The sequence below is a fragment of the Coccinella septempunctata genome, chromosome 2 (genome assembly GCF_907165205.1).
Source record: "Coccinella septempunctata chromosome 2, icCocSept1.1, whole genome shotgun sequence".
Classification (NCBI taxonomy): Eukaryota; Metazoa; Arthropoda; class Insecta; order Coleoptera; family Coccinellidae; genus Coccinella; species Coccinella septempunctata.
This window is the reverse complement of record NC_058190.1, coordinates 41,178,453-41,200,080: the sequence shown is the minus strand read 5'-3', so window position 1 is coordinate 41,200,080 and position 21,628 is coordinate 41,178,453. Positions and strand designations below refer to the sequence as shown.

Genomic DNA, 21,628 nt, shown 5'->3' with positions numbered 1-21,628 from the left:
TTATTTATGCAATGACATGAAAGGTGACGCTTCGTTTGGTTATTGCTAGGGCATTTTTCAATATATAGCAACAAGAGCAACATGACGTTTATCTGTTCATGTTATTTTATTTCACTTGTGAGTTAAAAAAATTTCATTTCACTGGATGGATAAACGTCAACTTACCCTTGTTGCTATGGGTTGAATAATATCGTCCACAAATGCCAAAATGGAATAAAAAACTCATCTTTCATTAAATTATTTCTAATTTTTGAGTAGGAGATCTAGTTGAAATTTCAATAGAAAAACATATTGGGCGTCTGTTACTTTGACATTATTAATAAAACAAGAAAATTGTTCAGATATCGATTGAAATTTATTTTGGGAGGATTTTGCATCTCTTCATAAACTTTTTAGAGAGAAAAATGACTAACCAAAATCGTAATAATGATCAGGAACAACCAACAAACCGTCAAGAACAACCAAATTTGTTGAATGTATTTCCTTATGTTAATGGCCTGTTTTTAAAACGCAAAATGATTTAAGATCTATATTAACAAAAACTAAACCTTAGAACGAAAAACAAAAATCAAAAAATTGTATTTACAACATACCCTGTATTTGTGGTAAAACTTATACAGGTGAAACGTCCAGACCTCTAGAAATAAGAAAACGCGAACATAAAAATAATATTAAAAATAGAGAAATTAATCGATCACAAATCGCAGATCACATTTGTTCTAATACGGGAAACCACATGATGGATTGGGACAACACTAAAATTTTAATGACAGAACCAGACCATTTTAAACGAAAAATTAAAGAGTCTACGTGTATTCTATTAGATCAAGATAATAATTTGGCAAATTGTTCGATAGGAATAGATCATATTTGGATCAATTTACTAAAGAAGGAACTGTCATCCGGTAATTTCAAAATTAAATGAATCAACGTTTCTGTGCAGTCTCTGTTTCTGTGTGTTGACAATTAATGTCAGATAAAAAGCGACAATTCAGAAGATTTTCAAAAGTAGATTTTTTCGTCTGATATAGACTCCGAAACGTTACAAAGAATTATAATTTCAACGTTATTTATTTTGAGTTCATTGTTAGGCAACAATTTTTTCTAGTTAATTTGCTCCTGACAAATTAGTGCAAGAATTTACGCAGGAGCAAATCGTTGATTTCATTTTTAATTGATTTTGTTTCAGAGATTGGGAGTGAAAACCCTAAAAAGTTTATGAAAAGAAAATTGTTATTTAAATTCTAACAAAACCTGGATTAAACACGCCACCATTCACGTGAATTGTTCTAGAATGTCAAAGTTTTCAAGTTATGCTATGTGTTTAGTGGAAAATTTATGAAAAGCTACAAAATGTAACTTTAAAACGGAAGATAATTAGACCATACTCTATAGGAACTTTTTTGTGCCAATTGCTTGCAGAATCCCTCTGTGAAATTTGAGCACAGATAACTTCCACATCCTATTCGGTATGTTGTTTGTACTCATCGTAATATAATGTTATTTGAGTTTGTGCTTCTTCTTCAAACACAATAAAGACGTGGACAATTCGTTTTGCAACATTTTCCTTCTACTTTCTCCCCGAAAAAGTAAAAGATTAACGAGAATCTAACAAGACGATTGGGGCAGAGCCGAATCAAAAGAATCCAATTGGAGTGGGCGTTAAAGGTTTTCTATTAGAGAGTTTAGGGCATTTACATCAAAAATAACGTCGGCGGATGTCTTCAACAAAGCCAACTTCAGCTTTCCACGTCCGTACGCGCCGAGAATCCGGGATGGCTCGTCTTGCCGAAACCGAGAAGGGCAAATTGGCCAATTCGTATTCTGCGCGGCTCCCCCGTAAAGTTTTGTATCTTCTTAACGCCGTCGAGATGATATGTAATCGCGTTAAAGGTGGGTTACAATTCTCTAACTTCCGCTTTATTTGATTAATTTCGGCAATCTCGAACTTCCCCCGCAATTACCCGAACGGACCTGTTTTCTTTTCGTGGCCGTTGCGGACGGTTTTAGAGTTCTTTGTTGGGATGTTTGGACGCTCTGTTATATTTCGAGGTACTCCACATCGATTAATCAATAGAGATGCAATACGTATTCCTGCAATATTACAGCTGTTTTCATCGTCTTTTTGCATTAAGGTCCTAGGATCTTTTGTACATAACCATACATCCCTATGAATCTTCGAGTACCTTGAAGATCAGTGGTTACTGGGGACGCTACGACCAGTTTTTGCCTGTTGGGTAGTCCCATCAAGACTTAATAACAATCTGTGAGTTGTATAAAATGCTTCCGAAGGGCAAGGCCATATGTAGGAGGATAATCAGGATAATATGAAAATATGAGAAAATATTGAAAAATTCTTAGCCTACTATAGAACCAAACAAAATTTCAATGTCGAAATATTTTATTACTCAACATATTCTCCTTTTAATTGGATACATTTATTACAGCGAACCTGCAACGTCTCTAGACCTTCCAAAAAAATGTTTCTTCTTGCTCTGCAAACCAGACCTCCACAACTTTTAATACCGCCTCGTTGGAAGAAAATTTACGACCTTTTAAACTTTTTTTCAGTTGAGGGAAGAGATGATAGTCGGATGGAGCTGATGAATAAGGGGGGTGTTCTGGTAATTCAAACCCTAAATCTCGAATTTTTTGCATGGCGGCAACTTGAGATTTGTGTTCAGGGGCATTGTCCAGCAAAAACAAAACACCTTTGGATAGCTTTCCGCGTCTTTTCTCTTTAATTTTTTCCCGTAGACTGGTCAGTAATGACGAATAGTAATCTCCGGTTGTTGTTCTACCCTTATCCAAAAAATCAATCATGATTACTCCATGGCAATCCCAAAAAACTGAAGCAAGAACTTTTCCAGCAGATTTTTGGACACGAAACTTCTCAGGTCTTGGAGAATCAGAGTGTCGCCATTCCAAAGATTGTTGCTTTGTTTCTGGATCGTAGAAATGTACCCAAGTCTCATCCATAGTAACAATTCGGTTTTAAAGTCTACATCGTTTTCAAATCGAGCACAGATCGAACGCGATGCTTCTATCCTTTCACGCATTTAGTCAACATTCAAACATTTGGGGATCCATTTTGCAGCAATTTTTCTCAGGTCCAAATTGACGTAAACTATATAATCAACGCGTTCGTATGAAATATACAATGGTTCAGATATCCGTTTTAGCCCATTTCGACGGTCTGATAAAATCATATCATGAACTGCATCGATATTTTCGGGGACTGACACAGAAACTGGCCTTCCCGATAGTTCATCATCTTCAATGGAAAATTTACCTCTTTTGAAGCTTGCAGTCCAATTTTTCACGGTCGTATACGAAGGACATTGATCACCAAGGGTATTAAGCATATCTTTGTAAATCTGCTTACCTCTCAACCCTTTTAAATAACGATACTTGATGATGGCTCGATACTCCAATTTTTCGATTTTCACAATTTCGATGGACATCTTCTTTCTTTTAATTTATTGCGTAACTCTGGTCCAATTTTTTAACCTCAAACTTCACACTGACACTTCTAATGAGTTATTGTTCGTTGCTATGGTGATGCAATATTTGTTTTATGCATGGAACTGGTCTAGGCTAACTAGATATCAATACATCCTCGTATATGAACCTAAACCTAGTGTCTCTAAAGCCCTGGGCAGAGAACCCTCTATTTTACAGACTGGCTGTTTACGTATGCGCTCAGGAGTATCTTGAAATGAACCTCAAAGTAGCGCATATCTATATTACAACGGACAGCCAGCCAACGCTGAGGTCCCATAAAGCAACTGGCTAGAGGCAATAAAGTGACTCTACTTTGGAAACCAAGGCATTGTGATGTTGAAGGAAATGAAAAAGCTGACGAACTTGCAAAAAGAGCATCAAGGTTAACACCTGCTGGACCTGAGCCTTTCTGTGCTTGGAAAATACCAATGTAAGGCAGCGGTCCAACAATGGGAGTTGAACAACAGAATCACCTTCTGGAGAAACATTCCTGGACTTACTCAGTCAAAGAAATTTGTGATGACTTCACCGACTTACTGACCTACACCCTACACCAGAAAACAGCTAAAGCTGTCCAGAGATGAGCTTCGTGTTATAGTGAGACTGCTAACAGGGCACTGTTGCGTTGGTACAAATATCATTTGTACTGTTAACAGATGAGATCTGTAGGCTCTGTGTCCAGAGCTGGCTGGCCTAAGAACCATTCATATGGGGAAACAGGTCCTGGATACTCACGAGGTAACGGCCAAGGCCCCTAAGGATGTTGATGGTTTTATCAACACCATTGACTACCTCCTTGGGTTCCTATGAATGATTAGGGTTGAGGACAAAAGTTCTACATGATGACACTTCCCAAAAGGCTAGTGGAAAAAAGTGTTTTTTTTTACCTCACTGTTGAACTATTTGAACGAGTCAGAGACTCGCCCTTTATAGGAAATAGTTCGATTTTGGATTCTATAAACGTCTTTCCCCTATCATAAAATCTTCTAAAAACAAATAATCGAATAAATCTTCTCTCAATTCGAAGACTATAACCTATCCATGAAGCAAAGCCACATATTACAGCACTGTAATGTGTGTTTCTAAACCACCATGCTATAACAAAATGTCCCAATTGCCACTGTAGTGATACATCAACGGATGCTCCATCTTTTTTAAGAGCAGGCGGATCTCTTGGTTATGAGCATCTCTAAAGGGAGATGTCACTATTAATATTATATTCAGCTGACGATATGGAAGGAAACTCAACAATTCAATCGGGATTAAATGGAAGCGAAAAGATAAGAAATATGCGAACCATTTTCCCCAAAGAATTACAGTATTCTAATAAAACTGACGACGAAGAATGTTCTCAGCGGGGTCGTCCAGAACTGCTCGTTGCGGTTCTCCTGGATACGTTGACAAATGGGCGGTAGTCCGTGGACCTGGATGTCGCTGGCCACAGCTAACTAGATTACCTCCACTATCCGTTACGGGGCTTTTAGTTCCGATTTCTCGCATGACGACTTTATTAAATAAATTACCAGAATGTTTCCCAAGCAGCCACCAGTCTGGCGACCCGCGCTCCCCTTTTTTCCTGGGGGGTCTTTAATCAACACCAGAGTAGTTTTCAACTATTAGATTAGGACAAAGCCAAGGCGACGGATCCCTCTTATTCATCTTCGGACATAAAGGAGATAAAAGGAGGACCGGATGAAAGCTTTGTTTTCGTGATTTATGGGATTTCGGCTCTTTGATTTCGCCCCATGTTTATGATGGCGATATTGAATAATCCGGGAACTTTTGCCCCGGAGGAGATAAACAACTGCTTCCATTCTGCTCTGGAGCAATCCTAAGGTACCGGACTGTTGACAGATTTCGTAGATATTCAGGATCAAGCATTCAAAATACATCTTTTTTTAATTATCTACCTATTATAACCAATGGTTCTTTCACAATCTTCGTGTATAGAATGAAACGAATGCTGCATTAATTGTGCACAAAAACCTTATACTCCATCCTATTTTTGCTCTTCCTGAAATTAGAAAGTGTTTTGGCTACTCGAATATACGATGATATATTGAAAAATTCTTAGCCTAGAGAACCAAACAAAATTTCAATGTCAAAATATTTTATTACTCAACATATTCTCCTTTTAATTGGATACATTTATTACAGCGAACCTGCAACGTCTCTAGACCTTTAAAAAAATGTTTCTTCTTGCTCTGCAAACCAGACCTCCACAGCTTTCATCACCTCCTCATTGGAAGAAAATTTACGACCTTTTAAACTTTTTTTCAGTTGAGGAAAGAGATGATAGTCGGAAGGAGCCAAATCTGGTGAATAAGGGGGGTGATCTAGTAATTCAAACCCTAAATCACGAATTTTTTGCATGGCAACATGAGAGTTGTGTGAGGGGCGTTGTCCTGCAAAAACAAAACACCTTTAGATAGCTTTCCGCGTCTTTTCTCTTTAAGTTTTTCCCGTAGAGTGGTCAGTTATATCGAATGGTAATCTGCGGTTATTGTTCTATCCTTATCCAAAAAATTAACCATGATTACTCCATGCCAATCCCAAAAAACTGAAGCAAGAACTTTTCCAGCAGATTTTTGGACACGATACTTATTAGGTCTTGGAGAACCAGAGTATCGCCATTCCATCGATTGTTGCTTTGTTTCTGGATCGTAGAAATGTACCCAAGTCACATCCATAGTAACAATTCGGTTTAAGAAGACTACATCGTTTTCAAATGGAGCACAGATCGAACGCGATGCTTCTAACCTTGCACGCTTTTGGTCAACATTTAAACATTTGGGGACCCATTTGTAGCAATTTTTCTCATGTCCAAATTAAACTATATTATGAACGCGTTAGTATGAAATATTCAGTGCTTCAGATGTCCGTTTTAACCCAATTCGACGGTCTGATAAAATCATGTGAGGAACTGCATCGATATTTTCGGGGACTGACACAGAAACTGGCCATTCCGATCGGTCATCATCTTCAATGGAAAATTTACCTCTTTTGAAGCTTGCAGTCCAATTTTTCACGGTCGTATACGAAGGACATTGATCACCAAGGGTATTAAGCATATCTTTGTAAATCTGCTTACCTCTTAACTCTTTTAAATACAGATACTTGATGATGGCTCGATACTCCAATTTTTCAATTTTCCCAATTTCGGTGGACATCTTCTTTCTTTTAATTTATTGCGTAACTCTGGTTTACTTTTTTGACCTCAAACTTCACACTGACACTTCTAATGAGTTATTGTTTGTTGCTATGGTAACACAATATTTTTTTATGCATGGAACTGGTCTAGGCTAACTAGATATCAATACATCCTCGTATGAACAAAGTAAACAAATGTGTTAACTCGCTATACTGACTGAAACTCTCTCCCCTTTGAAAACTTGATGATGATGATGATTTTATTTTCCTCTTTAAACATCAATAAGTTTCAAAGTAGTTTTCTTTCCAACATATAGCATATATTCATCCCAAAAAATCCCAAAATTAAGACAGCAAGACTGAGCAGATATCAAACTAATGAATGAACATAGGTCAAAAAACATTGAAGATAAGTTGATTCTTTCTTTTATATTTTATGAAATGTCTGATGAAAGGATACGTTTCCCAAACATCAATGTGCAATCCCGATACATTTTCGTTAGTCGTGAAGAAATAAGCAGTAAATATCCACTTGCTCCTCGACTGGTTCATTAATCCCCAAATGGATGTTGGATGCTGGATTACAGCGGAACCATCGTGATGAACAGATAAATTCATTAATTATCCTCGTTTTGTGAGAAAAATTCCCCTTTATCTCGGAGTAGTTAAATCCGAAGAAAGATATTCAACTAATTAAAAGTTAGCCAGTCAAATTATCCTTTCCGTAACTCGTGCAACGAAGTTGAGAATGGAGTTTCATGTAACATAATAAAAAACTTTGCTGCTAATGGGAACTATGTAGCTTGTCATGCAAAAAAAAAGTTCGGAATTTGACTGATTATTCCGAATAATAATCCTCGCTGATTTGAATCGCTTGACAGTGTTATGCAATGTTTCTGAAAATGAATGAATGCGTCATGAATTCAGTTACAAGAATGAACTAGCTATGTGAAGCTAGCACCCCCAAATGCGAATTTTGAAACAAAAATTTCAGGGTCGTTTGTCCATCGTAGGTCCACGTTTGTCCACCCTTTTTCTTCATTTGTCCAAGCACCGTTTGAGAGATATGGGAAAAAAACTTTTTTCAGTGTATTTTCTGAGCAGCACCCCCAAATTGCAAAAACAAGTTTTTGATGGTATAGATCGTTTGTCCAACGAAAGTCCACTTTTGTCCACCCAATTTTTTCATTTGTCCACCCTCAGAACCGTAGAAATCCACCTTTTCAAATTTTGGTAAGTGTGAAGTTAGCACCCCCAAATGAAAATTTTTGAACCAAAATTTCAGAATCGTTTGTCCACCGTAGGTCCATGTTAGTCCACCGTTTTTTTTTAATTGTCCAGGCACCGTTTGAGAGATATGGGAAAAAACTTTTTTCGGTGCATTTTCTGAGCAGCACCCGCAAATTGCAAAAACGTTTTTTTGATGGTACAGATCGTTTGTCCAACGTAAGTCCACTTTTGTCCACCCAATTTTTTCATTTGTCCACCCACAGAACCGTAGAAATAAACCTTTTAAAATTTTGGAAAAGGTGAAGTTGGCACCCCCAAATGAAAATTTTTGAACCAAAATTTCAGGGTCGTTTGTCCATCATAGGTCCATGTTTGTCCACCCAATTTTTTCATTTGTCCACCCACAGAACCGTAGAAATAAACCTTTTAAAATTTCGGAAAGTGTGAAGTTGGCACCCCCAAATGAAAATTTTTGAACCAAAATTTCAGGGTCGTTTGTCCATCGTAGGTCCATGTTTGTCCACCTTTTTTTTTCATTTTTCCAGGCACCGTTTGAGAGATATGGAAAAAGAAGTTGTTGCGGTGCATTTTCGGAGCAGCTCACCCAAATTGCGAAAACGTGTTTTTTTATGGTAGGGATCGTTTGTCCAACGTTAGTCCACTTTTGTCCACCAAATTTTTCCATTTGTCCGCCCACAAACCATAGAAATCAATCTTTGAAAATTTTGGAAATTGTGAAGTTGGCACCCTCAAATGGAATTTTTGAACCGAAATTTCAGGGTCGTTTGTCCATCGTAGGTCCATGTTTGTCCACTTTTTTTTTCATTTGTCCAGGCACCGTTTGAGAGATATGGAAAAAGAAGTTGTTGCGGCGCATTTTCTGAGCAGCTCACCCAAATTGCGAAAACCTGTTTTTTATGTTAAAGATCTTTTGTCCAACGTTAGTCCACTTTTGTCCACCAAATTTTGTCATTTGTCCACCCACAGAACCATAGAAATCAATCTTTGAAACTTTTGGATGAAAGTGTGAAGCTGAAACCTCAAATGCGAATTTTGAAACCAAAATTTTAGGGTTTTTTGTCCATCGTAGGTCTGTTTGTCCACATTTTTTTCATTCATCCAGGGAGCGTATGAGAGATATAAAAAAGGGAATTTTTCCATTGCATTTTCTGAGCAGTTCCACCCTATTGAGGGAAAGCGTTTTCCGCAATTCCACTACAATCTAGGCAATTATTTGATTCGTTCACTCGCAGAACCATAAAAAACAATTTAAAAAAAAAGTGTTATATTGGCATCACAAAATGCAAATAAGGATTTCTTCATAAACTTTTTAGGGTTTTCACTTCCAATCTCTGAAACAAAATCAATTAAAAATGAAATAAATTTCAATCGATATCTGAAATAAGGATTTGTTGATGTTTTTCAATTTATGGGGAATATATGGGTAAATAATTTGATCATCTGTTTTCCTTTCTATTATTTATTTGAAACAAAAAATATGGACAAGACTTCGAGTACCTACATTAATTTATCAGTTTCCTCATTTGATGTAAATGGCGATGACTGGATATACAAAAATATTGTCCTTGACTGATTGCACTTTTCGTGACATATCATCGCATTTTGTCCTGTTCCCGTCTTGTAAATGCGACAAAGTGTTGGGGATAATGGACAATCACCCCGCCTAGCATATATTTTTCATGTATTGCCTCAATATCCACAGGAATTTCGTTCAATTTTATTCCATCAGGAAATAGATCTTTCTCAATTTCAAATACAAGATCCAAATCGAAACATAATAAATCCGAACACACTTTGGCGAGTTTAGATTCAGAACTGCAGGTTCTTTTTCCATATCTTTCAAACGGTGCCTGGACAAATGAAAAAAAAGTGGACAAACATGGACCTACGATGGACAAACGACCTTGAAATTTGGGTTCAAAAATTTCATTTGAGGGTGCCAACTTCACACTTTCCAAAATTTTCAAATATTGATTTCTATGGTTTGTGGGTGGACAAATGAAAAAATTTGGTGGACAAAAGTGGACTAACGTTGGACAAACTATCTCTACCATAAAAAAACACGTTTTCGCAATTTGGATGAGCTGCTCAGAAAATTCACCGCAACAACTTCTTTTTCCATATCTCTCAAACGGTGCCTGGACAAATGAAAAAAAAAGGTGGACAAACATGGACCTACGATGGACAAACGACCCTGAAATTTTGGTTCAAAAATTTTCATTTGGGGGTGCCAACTTCACACTTTCCAAAATTTTACAAGGTTTATTTCTACGGTTCTGTGGGTGGACAAATGAAAAAATTGGGTGGACAAACATGGACCTACGATGGACAAACGACCCTGAAATTTTGGTTCAAAAATTTTCATTTGGGGGTGCCAACTTCACACTTTCCAAAATTTTAAAAGGTTGATTTCTACGGTTCTGTGGGTGGACAAATGAAAAAATTGGGTGGACAAAAGTGGACTTACGTTGGACAAACGATCTATACCATCAAAAAAATGTTTTTGCAATTTGGGGGTGCTGCTCAGAAAATGCACCGAAAAAAGTTTTTTTCCCATATCTCTCAAACGGTGCTTGGACAAATGAAAAAAAAGGGTGGACAAACGTGGACCTACGATGGACAAACGACCCTGAAATTTTTGTTTCAAAATTCGCATTTGGGGGTGCCAGCTTCACATAGCTGAATGAACTGCTTGCGTTTAGAAGTAACTTACGTGCCGCATTTATGTAATCAATTCATTCATAACAGGCAATCCAGAAAGGTTTCTACCGACTTTATACAGAGTGGGTTTTCGAAAGCTTGTCATTGGCATACCTCCGACTGGGTATGAAATAGTTATTTATGTTCCAATGACGATAAAAAGTCCATTATAGTAGAGCCTGTAAATTGATATCCGAGGCGCAGCCAAGGCTAGCAAGCAGGCGGGACAATATAGACAGTTTTTTTCCGAGGTGCATATTACAGGTTTTCGTAGACCTCACATACCTTTATGAAAGTGTAAGATCTTGGCTGCAGTATCATGGCTTGAAAACCCCCGTGCTTGAAAACTTCTGGCATCCCTCAGTGATATGCTGGACAGTTTCATGTGTCGCATAGTCATAGCTGCCTTTAGACAGCTATCGTACTCCACTGAGGCATCCTTGGTGATATATTCCATATAAATCCTTGTTGGAAGCCTGCATGGCAATGATGAAGCTCTCTCTGTGTCGGAAAACAACTTTTCGGAAATCAACCTGTAGTTCGACGCAGATATGTAGACGTAAGCATGGTGGACCTTATTTTGGCGTCTTCAATCAGTTTATGTATTTTGATTTTTGCAGAGTGTTTACAGAGGAAACATTTCAAAATGTTATTTCCTACCGCTTATGTTCTGAAATATTAGTTAGTTAGGCTGAGGTAGATTGAACGTTTTGGTGTTGAATTTGATCTGTATCTAAATATTCTCAACCAGTATATACGGGGTGTATTTGAAGCTGAGGCTTTTTTTCAATAGAAGGTAGAACTGGTCAAAATGAAGCATTTCACCAGAAATCTCCAATACAAAACTTTCAAAATGACAAAGTTGAAAAAAAAATTTGAAATGATTACTGAATTAGATCCCAATACGACCCTAAACCGTTTGTTAGCTGAATTATCGCAAAGCAGTGGGAAAAACTTATCTCCTGATTCGACCATGTGGTTTCGTTTAGGATATTGGCTCGTTCGATATTTACGTGATAATGAAAATGGAAACTTAGGATTGCCGAATTGTTCTCATTATTTTTTAAGTAAATTACACGATTTTAGGAAATGGCTTATTTCGATACCAACTGACAGAAGAGACTTAGTACACAAGTGTAAAAAATAGAATAATACTTCAAAATCTCACCATTAAAATTCGTCTAAATTATTCACGAATTTTTTCACAATGTGCATCACAATCTTCTTGTTCGAACATTCCAACAATCCTCGTAAAAATGGGATGAAATGAGGAAACATCATAGCACTTTTTCAACATAACTAACATAAACACTTTCAGAAACTGCCTGGATTTTCTACATTTTTTTCACTCTAAATTGCACGATACAACAATTATTATTCTCTCAAAAGTGATGTGATTCATCTAATCCGATGAACTTGGTACTGAACCATTTGTCCATCCATATGTTTATGCTTTGTTTCGTTTTTGCGATGCCGAACTCACCTTCCACAGTCCCGTACTTGAAATTCAATGAAATTTTGTCGAACTTCTAGCGGATATATCTCAGCCATCTTGGATATTTTATGATGAGTTCTACCTTCTGTCGAAAAAAAGGCCTCACCTATGAAAACACCCTGTATACGGAAACAATATCAAAAGTAGAAAGTATTATAATCATCGTATTTCTGTACGTAAATATTGGCATCTCGAAAATTGAAAAGGAAACTTTCAAACTTCATTAAGTATGTAGAGTGCCTTGGAATAAAAGAAATTACATAAATGTGAATTGGAAAAGTGGTCAGTTCCATTCGTATTTCGGAAAATGATATTTACTCTTCTAGAGGAATAACACAAACTGAAGATAACTGAATTACATGATTTCCACTAGGATGAATTATTTAACTACGTGTTTCGATATCACAATTGATACCCACAACAGGTGGGTGAAGGTACACTGCATTTCACTCCAATTCAGTTTCTAGATTAATCGTGGATTTTCATCGGGTATCGGCCACATCAATTCAATATTCAAACTGAAGAAACTGATTTACATCATTTTCACCAGGATGAGTTTTTGGGACTGCAACAGCCTCCAGCTATATTTGATATTTTTATATTCAATGCAAAATATGGAATTCATGTTTGAATACCTATTTGAAATATATTTTTGTACCCTTTGATCGTGATTTTTGAATGATAACCTTCGAATTATTTATATCAGATTGTAATTCGCATTGTTCTGACACTATGATCCAAAATTTTAATTGAATTAATATCAAACAAAATGTAAAATTTTAAATAGTCCTTTTATTGTGCTCGAAATTTCATGAATAGCTGTCGCCACCAGAATACAATAAAAATATTTCTATCAATAATTGCAATTGGTATAGTAGAATTACAAAAAATAATAATACCTGTCTGTGAACATTGAGGAAATTTTGCATTTTTAACACGTTGGGAATTGTTCCTAGTCATTCAATTCCTGAAAAAACCACTTGTTGCCTTTGTTTCATCAATCATTATGATTAGGTTCAGTATAATATTTGGTTCTGTGAAAGTTAAAAGACAATAAATTTTTAATTGTTTCATCGAAAGAAAGAAGTAACTACATATATTCTCAAACCGTAAGCAGTCTGCAGCGATATTTATGTTGGAGATATGGATAGATTTCGTTTCTTAAATTCAGGAGGCTTTGTAACAAACTATTTCTGTTATTATACAACTTTTTTGGCCATCATTTAAAAAACGCATCAAAAAGAAAAGTTTTCAATTTATGTAGAAGCCATCAAAAACTCTGTAGCCACACGCCAGGATACGCTCAGGATACATATCCTGAGCGGAACATCCCAGATTGAGAAAACTTTTAGAAACAATAAAGAAGCATCTACAGCAAAAAAAATAAGCGATCATATCTATGTCTCCAAATCAAGGCATACTTTCACAATATAAGGAAAATAAATGGAATAGAAATAACATGAAACACGCTGCAGATTGCTCACGGCTCAAAATGGAGAAAAATGGTATTTTGAAAAAAAGTTTAGAATGAATTTACTTTTCAAATGGCTAATGAAAAAAGGTATATTTTTACGCGCCTATCAAGACAACATAGAGTTGTACATAACACCGTTAACAGAATGGTTCTCTCTTCTAGAAAATTGAGGTTACCAAGATAAGTGAATCACCCTGTATAGTTCCCTGTGTTAGACATCCCACTACGGACAATAGAGATATTCAAAATACACATGTATCCTCAACAGTGTTCGAGAAGGTGTCGAAATCTGAGTACAAGTTCGAACCAAATTCAATTCCAACTGTTTGGGTTCAACTTCGACATGAAATTCGTTGAAACCACTGTCCAAACATACCAATAATGGAAGCGTAGCCGGCTCCATACCTATTTCCATTCCACGTAGTGATAAATTACCCGAAATACGTTCTGAAACGTTCGTAATATGCAAGAACAATTAGTTGCATAAATATCCGGACGCCCGTCTTACCGAGGAGTGCACATAACAACCGAAACGTAGCATGGCAAACACACGACCGTATCTTAGGGTTCCTTTTGCACAAGTTTCACCAAGTTGGAATAATTGAGTAGAGTGTACTCGAACGCGAAGCACATGCCTGCTAAATGGTGGGACGCCCAACATTTACACATGCCTAAATACGACCGCAATCTTACACAGGGTGTTTTCGCTGGTGAATCATGCTCAACGGAGTGACGAACTCAAGAGGAAATTTGAAAATTTCTTATACAGGGTGTTCTACAAGCTCTATGACAAACTTTGACAGTTGGTAGCTGGAAGCTGTGCTTATTTTGAACATTTTTTTTCTATGAACATATATCCGATTCGTTTTTGTTTAGAAGATACAAGCATTTGAAAAATCATATTTTTAATGTTCAAATCATAATAATCAATGAAAATTATGGGACTTTGTTCAAAGTGTCCACCTTCGGTTTGAATGCAAGCTTCACATCGACGAACCAAAGGTCCAAAGATGCCGTTAATCGGCGGATTAGATTTGGGTCGTTTAGTATTTGTTTTGCTGCATCTTGAATTCTATCAAGTAATTGTTAATGAGATTAGATTTCAACATGATGAACAAGCTCCCTCATATGACCCCATAAATAAAAATCAAAGGGATTTAGATAAGGTGAACGAGATGGCCATTGTATTGGTCCTCCTTGACCTATACATTTATTCGGGAAATGATCATTCAGCCAACTGACTATTTGTCTCCCTCTTTGTGGTGATGCACCATCGTGCCGATACCACATATTTCCATCAATGTTGAGCTCCAAGTTATCAATCATAAATCAAAAGGGTTGTGCTCCAAAAAATTTGTATACAAATCTGCATTTAAACGATCATTTATAACATGAAAACACTGAAATGTTGCTGACATCGTCTTTGTCTAATGACATATGGATTCAGCAGTGCCCATACATGTTCATTATGGTTATTGTTGATACCATCCTCAGTGAAACAAGTGTCAAATGAATAATTAAAATAACGTCAATCGCCATATCAACCGATATATTCTGTTGGCGTACTTAATCAAAACATGAAAAAAAATTTTTCAAATGCTTGTAACTCCCAAACGAAAACGAAACGAACCTATGTTCATAGAAAAAAAATGGTCAAAAGAAGCACATCTACCTTCCGTCAAAGTTTGTAATAGAGCTTGTAGAACACTCTGTATATTATTGATTCTCATCGATATTTGAGCAATTTTTCTCGAAATATCTCTTCAATACTGGAAGACCCTTTGAAACGTTCAAGTTGCTATGATTTACATCACTTATCTTCTTTCTCTGTGTAACTCGGTTATTTCTGAAGAGGCTCAACATCATAGAAAATCAAGAGATTGGAATCATTGTCACGCAAATTCGATACATTAACGAGCAGTTTCAGGAAGGTCCGTTAAAATTTAATGCTCCATTAAAATTTTACTCCTATATTATTCATTCAAAAATGACTGTCTTGAAGTTTAATGGGGCATTAAATCTTAGTGGATTTTCATGCAACATGGTCTTGATCGAAAAAATATATGTATTGTGTCACAAATAAAAGATTCTCATATCAATGGATGTTAGGTATCTCAATTTATTAATTTGACATTCACCTTTTCAATTCGATGGGTCACTATACAGGGTTAGCCTTTGGCTCGTATAAATATTTAAACAGTTGATTTTTGAGGTCAAAAGAAACACTTTTTCTTTACCATTTTTTCCGAATCGGTTCCGTTTGAAAGATACAGGCTGTTGAAAAATCATAAAAAAATGTTACGGTTTTATCGAATAAAATGAATTTAGGATTCATTTGATTAATCTTTTTCTGTGAAATTCGAAAAATTGGGTACTTTGATCGAATACTTTTCAAAAGATCCACAGATGTGTAATGTCACAGATTCAGCTATTTATCCTGAAGATAATCTGGATTTTCCAGGGGTGGCACAGCTCATTATGAATTTTAAAATGGCTATATTTTTTATCAGGACCGAATCAGAAAAAACTGTATGAGAAAACAGTGTTTCTTTTGACCTCAAGAATCAACGGTTGAAATATTCGTACGAGTGAAAGACTCACCGTGTATACTTCATGGAGTTTGAGTTTGAGGATACCAATATCACATAATATTAAAGATAAACAAGCAATTGCCTAATGTCTGTGAATATAACAATACATGGGAAGAATATTTATCTGTTGGTCATGGATAAATAAAGCAAAATTTTTAAAAGTGGAAATGTGAGGTTATGTTCTTCTTCCTCTTCAGGAGGAAAATACTTGAACGTCCGATTATCCTTTCGATATGGAAGCTTCCGCCCCAAATTCTAACCTTATTCAATACTCGTAACCCAGATTCCGATTAGGGTCTCTTCCACCTCTCATCAGAAGTACGAAAGCCTTCAAGCGAATAAACGAGCCTAATGCTCGATACAAGGGAGCACTTGTGGATTGTCGGGGTTCATTCAATCACCTTGTTAACCACCAAAAACATCTACGTCTGAAGGCTCCACTGAAATTCGTATAACTGAACTAATTAAGTTTTTACGATATTGTTTCAGATCCCCCAAAAGTAAGGGTGCAGTTGGATTCGGAGCTATCTCTGCCTGCTAAAGAGGGTGCGGAGGTTAGGCTGAAATGCGAAGGACAAGCACAACCGAGTGCGAATAATTATAGGTGGTATCACAATGTAAGTAATCATTTCGGAGCAGTATTTTCTGTTGGGACTTTCTGAAATATGACAAAATAGGAAAAGACGGAAAAGTATGAGTGTTCTTTTACTTTTCCAACTGAGCAAATAATAGGAATTGAAGAAAGAACTCTCATTTTCCCAAACTGGCGTCACTAGAGTCACTGAACTAGATAAAATAGGCGTAGGCGTAGGCAGGTTCAAAACTGTGCAAAGTAATTTGGTTTCGCCCTGCTGTAGTATTTGAATACTATGTTAAAAATTCGTCAAGGTCAAACGGTTGCACCGAGGTCGATGAAAGTCCTCATTCCACCTATAATTTTATGGTCCAAGAGTTCCAAGACATTTGTCTAGAACTTAATTGTTGGGGAGCCGACGATGCTATATCGGGATTTACTCGAGCGTCGTGGAGACCTAGTGGATTTTGAAGATTAGATGGTAGAAAGAAAAAAATGTATCTATGTACATATGCACTTTCAGCAGCGGGGAAAGCGTCTGCAGGGTCTTAAAGATGTAAAAAAAAATCAAGGTGTACATACTCGAGCGTGTCAGATTAAGATACTGTATATGCTCTACGTGTCTCTGATAATGAATTCATTCTCATCTGACAGTTTGCGCGGTGGGACTGGCCGTAGGGAAGAGTTGATAATGCTAAAAAAAATTTTTTTCCTGCGTGTCAGATTTTTGGAGGATATGTTAATTGGACCCAAAGGAAGTTACTTTTCAGGACGTGACGTAAGGTCACAGCGGTCCTTTGAAAATGTAAAAAAAAATCGTTACTTGTACATACTCGAGCTTGTCAGATTTTCATACAGATGGTTGATCTCGGTATTGTAAACGTGTCGACCCATTAATCTGACACTAATCAAGGGGGGTTTCTTGATCTGACACTTTGAAGATGATAAAAATTCTTTTTTTTCGAATATTTCCCTGTCTGTACCTCTAATCGTTTTTGTATTCATTATGAAAGTTGTAGATAATAAAATTCTACACAACTTTTGTCTGAAGCAATTTTACATACTCTTGACCGTTCTCGAGTTAAGCCAGGTCCAGACTATATGTAACAAAACATTTTATTAACAAAGTTATACAACAAATGTGTTATACAACTTTGTTATATAACTTGTTATAAAATAGCAGATACATCCAGACTATGTAACAAAATAAAACTAAACAAAAGTGCTGGAAGCAGTGGCATCCGTTGTATTGAAAATGTCCCCAAACGTAGAGGATGTCATTTTGGCAGCAGCAGCTTGCGTGATTTTATGTAGACGACGAGTGGAATCTAAACGGAGATTTTGGGTACGGCCATCATTGCGAGCTAGAGGAACATATAGTGGAACAACTCTTTTGAAGGATCTAGCAATGGATGACATAGACCCATTCCATCACGTAAAAACAGTATGAGCAATGCGTTCTGCAATACTAAATTCAATCGCCGATTCGCCGATGCGCTGGCTGGCTGGCGCTGCAGTAAATGTTTAATAACACAAGTGTGGATAAGTTGCAGCGTGTTATATAACAAAGTTATATTACTTTCTTTGATCTTTACCGACACCCAACGGATGACATAAATTTTGCTATATAGCAAGAAAAATGTTGAATAACATTGTGTTATATAGCTTTTTTACTTGAATTTCTCTAACAAGTTATATAACTTTGCTATATAACATGTTTTGTTACATAGTCTGGACCCGGCTTTAAAAGGCGATAAGTGCGAGAAGCTTAGCCACACATGCGAAAGTGCAAGGTCACTGTATAATCCCAGTCTAATCTACATTCATCCAATTGTCAAAATGACAAGGTATTTCTATGATGACAATTTCGAAATTAGTCACGAAAATTTTAGTGTTTTCTCTGACTGAACCTTAGAATGTACTGAAATGAAAGAATATTGGGAATCTTGGACTAATTTTATTTATTGTTCCTCAATACAACGCCGACGTTTCGAAACGACTTGTTTCTTTTTCAAGGCTAAAAATTTAAACACATTAAAATTTTCATTCGAGATCATTCGCACATACAATTACCTAGTATTCTGAACAATATCGTCGATATAGATTTAAGTTCTACAAGCAGCTCGACGGCACCGCCATGGGTTCCCCAGCCAGCCAAGCATTCGCCGAACTAGTAATGAACGAAGCATTTTACTATGCCCTGGACAAATTAGGTTTTGACACCCCACTCCTCAGACTATTTGTTGACGACACACTAATACTAGTTCCTTCCAACATGGTACAACACACTATGACAGTCTTCAACTCATATCACCCAAAAATCCAGTTCACTCTCGAAGAAGAAAAAAACATGTGTATACCTTTCCTTGACCTGTTAATAATTAGAGAAGGACCGAATTTGATAACCGACTGGTATACCAAACCAGTGAGTGTCAACAGATGCATCAACTTCTATAGTAACCATAGTATGCAGCAAAAGAACAACATAATGAACAACCTCATAAGGAGGTCATTAAATCTCAGCCACACCAGGTTCCACGAGACCAATTTGGAAAAAGTGAGAGAGATTCTAACCCAAAACAACTACCCAACATACATAATAAATAGAGCGATAAGGGCACACACTCAAAATATGACTGACAACGACCACAACACTCCCAACAATGTGATCTCAAGGTTCAAGTTCCCGTATATACCACACCTATCCCATCGTGTTAGCAGACTATTCAAAAATCTAAAAAGTGGATGCGCCTACTACAATTTAAGTACTACTAAAAGATTCTTTACTCAACTCAAGCACAAAACACCCAGTACACTTGAATCTGAAGTAGTATACAAGATAGCCTGCCAAAACTGTCACAAGTGCTACGTGGGTCAGACTAAACAATACCTGAAGGAAAGGATAAGACAACATAAGAGGGACTGTGAAGACGTGACCAACTACAACAAAACAGCGGTTACACACCACCAGATGACTACCGGCCACAAGTTTGATTTTGATAACGTAGAGATCCTAGATAGAGAGAAGAACGGATACAGAAGGAACATAAGCGAGATGATACAGATCAGACGCAACAACACCGTAAACCACCGAGAAGACGTTGAACACTTAAGTATCATCTACAGCAACTTAATGGATGACTAAATAGATGACAGGAATCCAACTAAAATAGTACCGCTACTGAAGTTTTATTGATGAGTCTGTGATTTACACCGTATAATTGAGAAGTTTTTTACATGTCCTTGCATATTTTTGTATGTTCTTGTGTATTTTGTGTTTAACCTTCATTGATCAGTCGATACAGAATTTCCCGATATAGAAGAGTACACCCCTGACAAAGACTAGTGGCGGCGACAGATGAACACGAACTCGACGAACGTCAAAAATTTCTATGTCACATGCCAACAACGACGTCATCTGTCGTAGCCAATATTCCGCGTCTTCCTGAAACAACATTAAAAGTTTTTCAAAAATTAGATCTCTTTGAAATATGAAACCGAACTTAAATCTATATCGACGATATTGTTCAGAATACTAGGTAATTGTATGTGCGAATGATCTCGAATGAAAATTTTAATGTGTTTAAATTTTTAGCCTTGAAAAAGAAACAAGTCGTTTCGAAACGTCGGCGTTGTATTGAGGAACAATAAATAAAATTAGTCCAAGATTCCCAATATTCTTTCATTTCATCTAACTAAATGGACGATAACCTAAGAACACTTAGAATGTACTATTTTCAACGAGTGAATTTTCCTCGGAATTTTCGCTTCAGCATGTACCGCTAAACACCTCGCATTAATCGACATATATCTCAAAAATGTTTGAACGTAGAAAAAACTGCTTAGGACAAAATTTGTAGAAAATGTTATGCTCTACAACTTCAATAATGAATGCGAAAAAGATTTGAAACCCAGGGGAGGAGATAATTCAAAAAAACTGATTTTTGTGACCCTTGTGGCCAATTTGTATTGTTTCGGTTTGCTAAAACTGTCGGATTATATTTTTTCCGTTATTCTTGAATCATTAGCTTCAAAATAAGAAAAATGCCACCGCGCTTGAGAATGTACACGTGACTTTTTTGTTTGCAACTTTGGCGCCCTCCCACACATTTTCGACACGCTTAAATTGTCAGATTAAGGGAATATATACTTTTCAACATGTAATTAACCACATATATCTTAATCTGACAGGCTCGAGTATGTACAATGATCATTTTTTTACGATTCTGACAGGCTGTCCTAGACAATTCCCCCTATATACAATTTTTGGTAGAGTCCAAGGTATGTCCCCTTATATTAATCTGCTCGAGTAAATCCCGAATTTCCCTCTTCGGCTCCCCAACTATAACAAGTACTCAAGGAAATTGGAGTTGTCCTGGCATTTAGAAGTTTGCTCACAAATCCCCTCTTCCATCTTCGTTGGGATTTTTGGACTGATACGCATCTCTCGATCCCCTGAAACTCTGAAATATTATTTTGAGACAGACCAGAATCAAATGATTAAGTGGTGGAAAGCCAAGATAAAAAGTCCCTCGTTCACTATCTTCAAACGGAACTGCATTTTCCTACCCTTCCGTGTCCTCGTTCAAACATTCATTTTTCAATAAAGACTACAAAAGGTCCTTCACTACTTAATGCTGAAATCTAAAATCTCCAGCTAGAACGTTTAGGTCTTATCTTCGGGTCCATTTCTTTAGACGGTCCACTTGCCGCTTTAAAAACATGTTAAATCCTCGAACTTATTCTTAACGAAGGCATTAAAAGTCTATCATTCTACCAAACTAAACAGGCGAAAGAGATAATGTAAGTAGGGACAGGGGGGGCTTCGTGGTATTTATCTCACATCAAAAACGAAGAGCTGGCCAATGAAAAATTTTGCAGTTTCATTT

The 21,628-nt window shown here is 36.8% G+C and overlaps 1 protein-coding gene across 1 annotated transcript in view; it reads left to right on the top strand.

The window, feature by feature from the left end:
* LOC123307757 (hemicentin-1) overlaps positions 1-21,628 on the top strand; it is a 197,167-nt gene that overhangs the window by 61,579 nt on the left and 113,960 nt on the right. Inside the window, exon 8 of the mRNA XM_044890186.1 lies at positions 16,655-16,782. Coding sequence (XP_044746121.1) covers positions 16,655-16,782 — 128 coding nt within the window. The remainder of the gene's footprint in view (positions 1-16,654; positions 16,783-21,628) is intronic.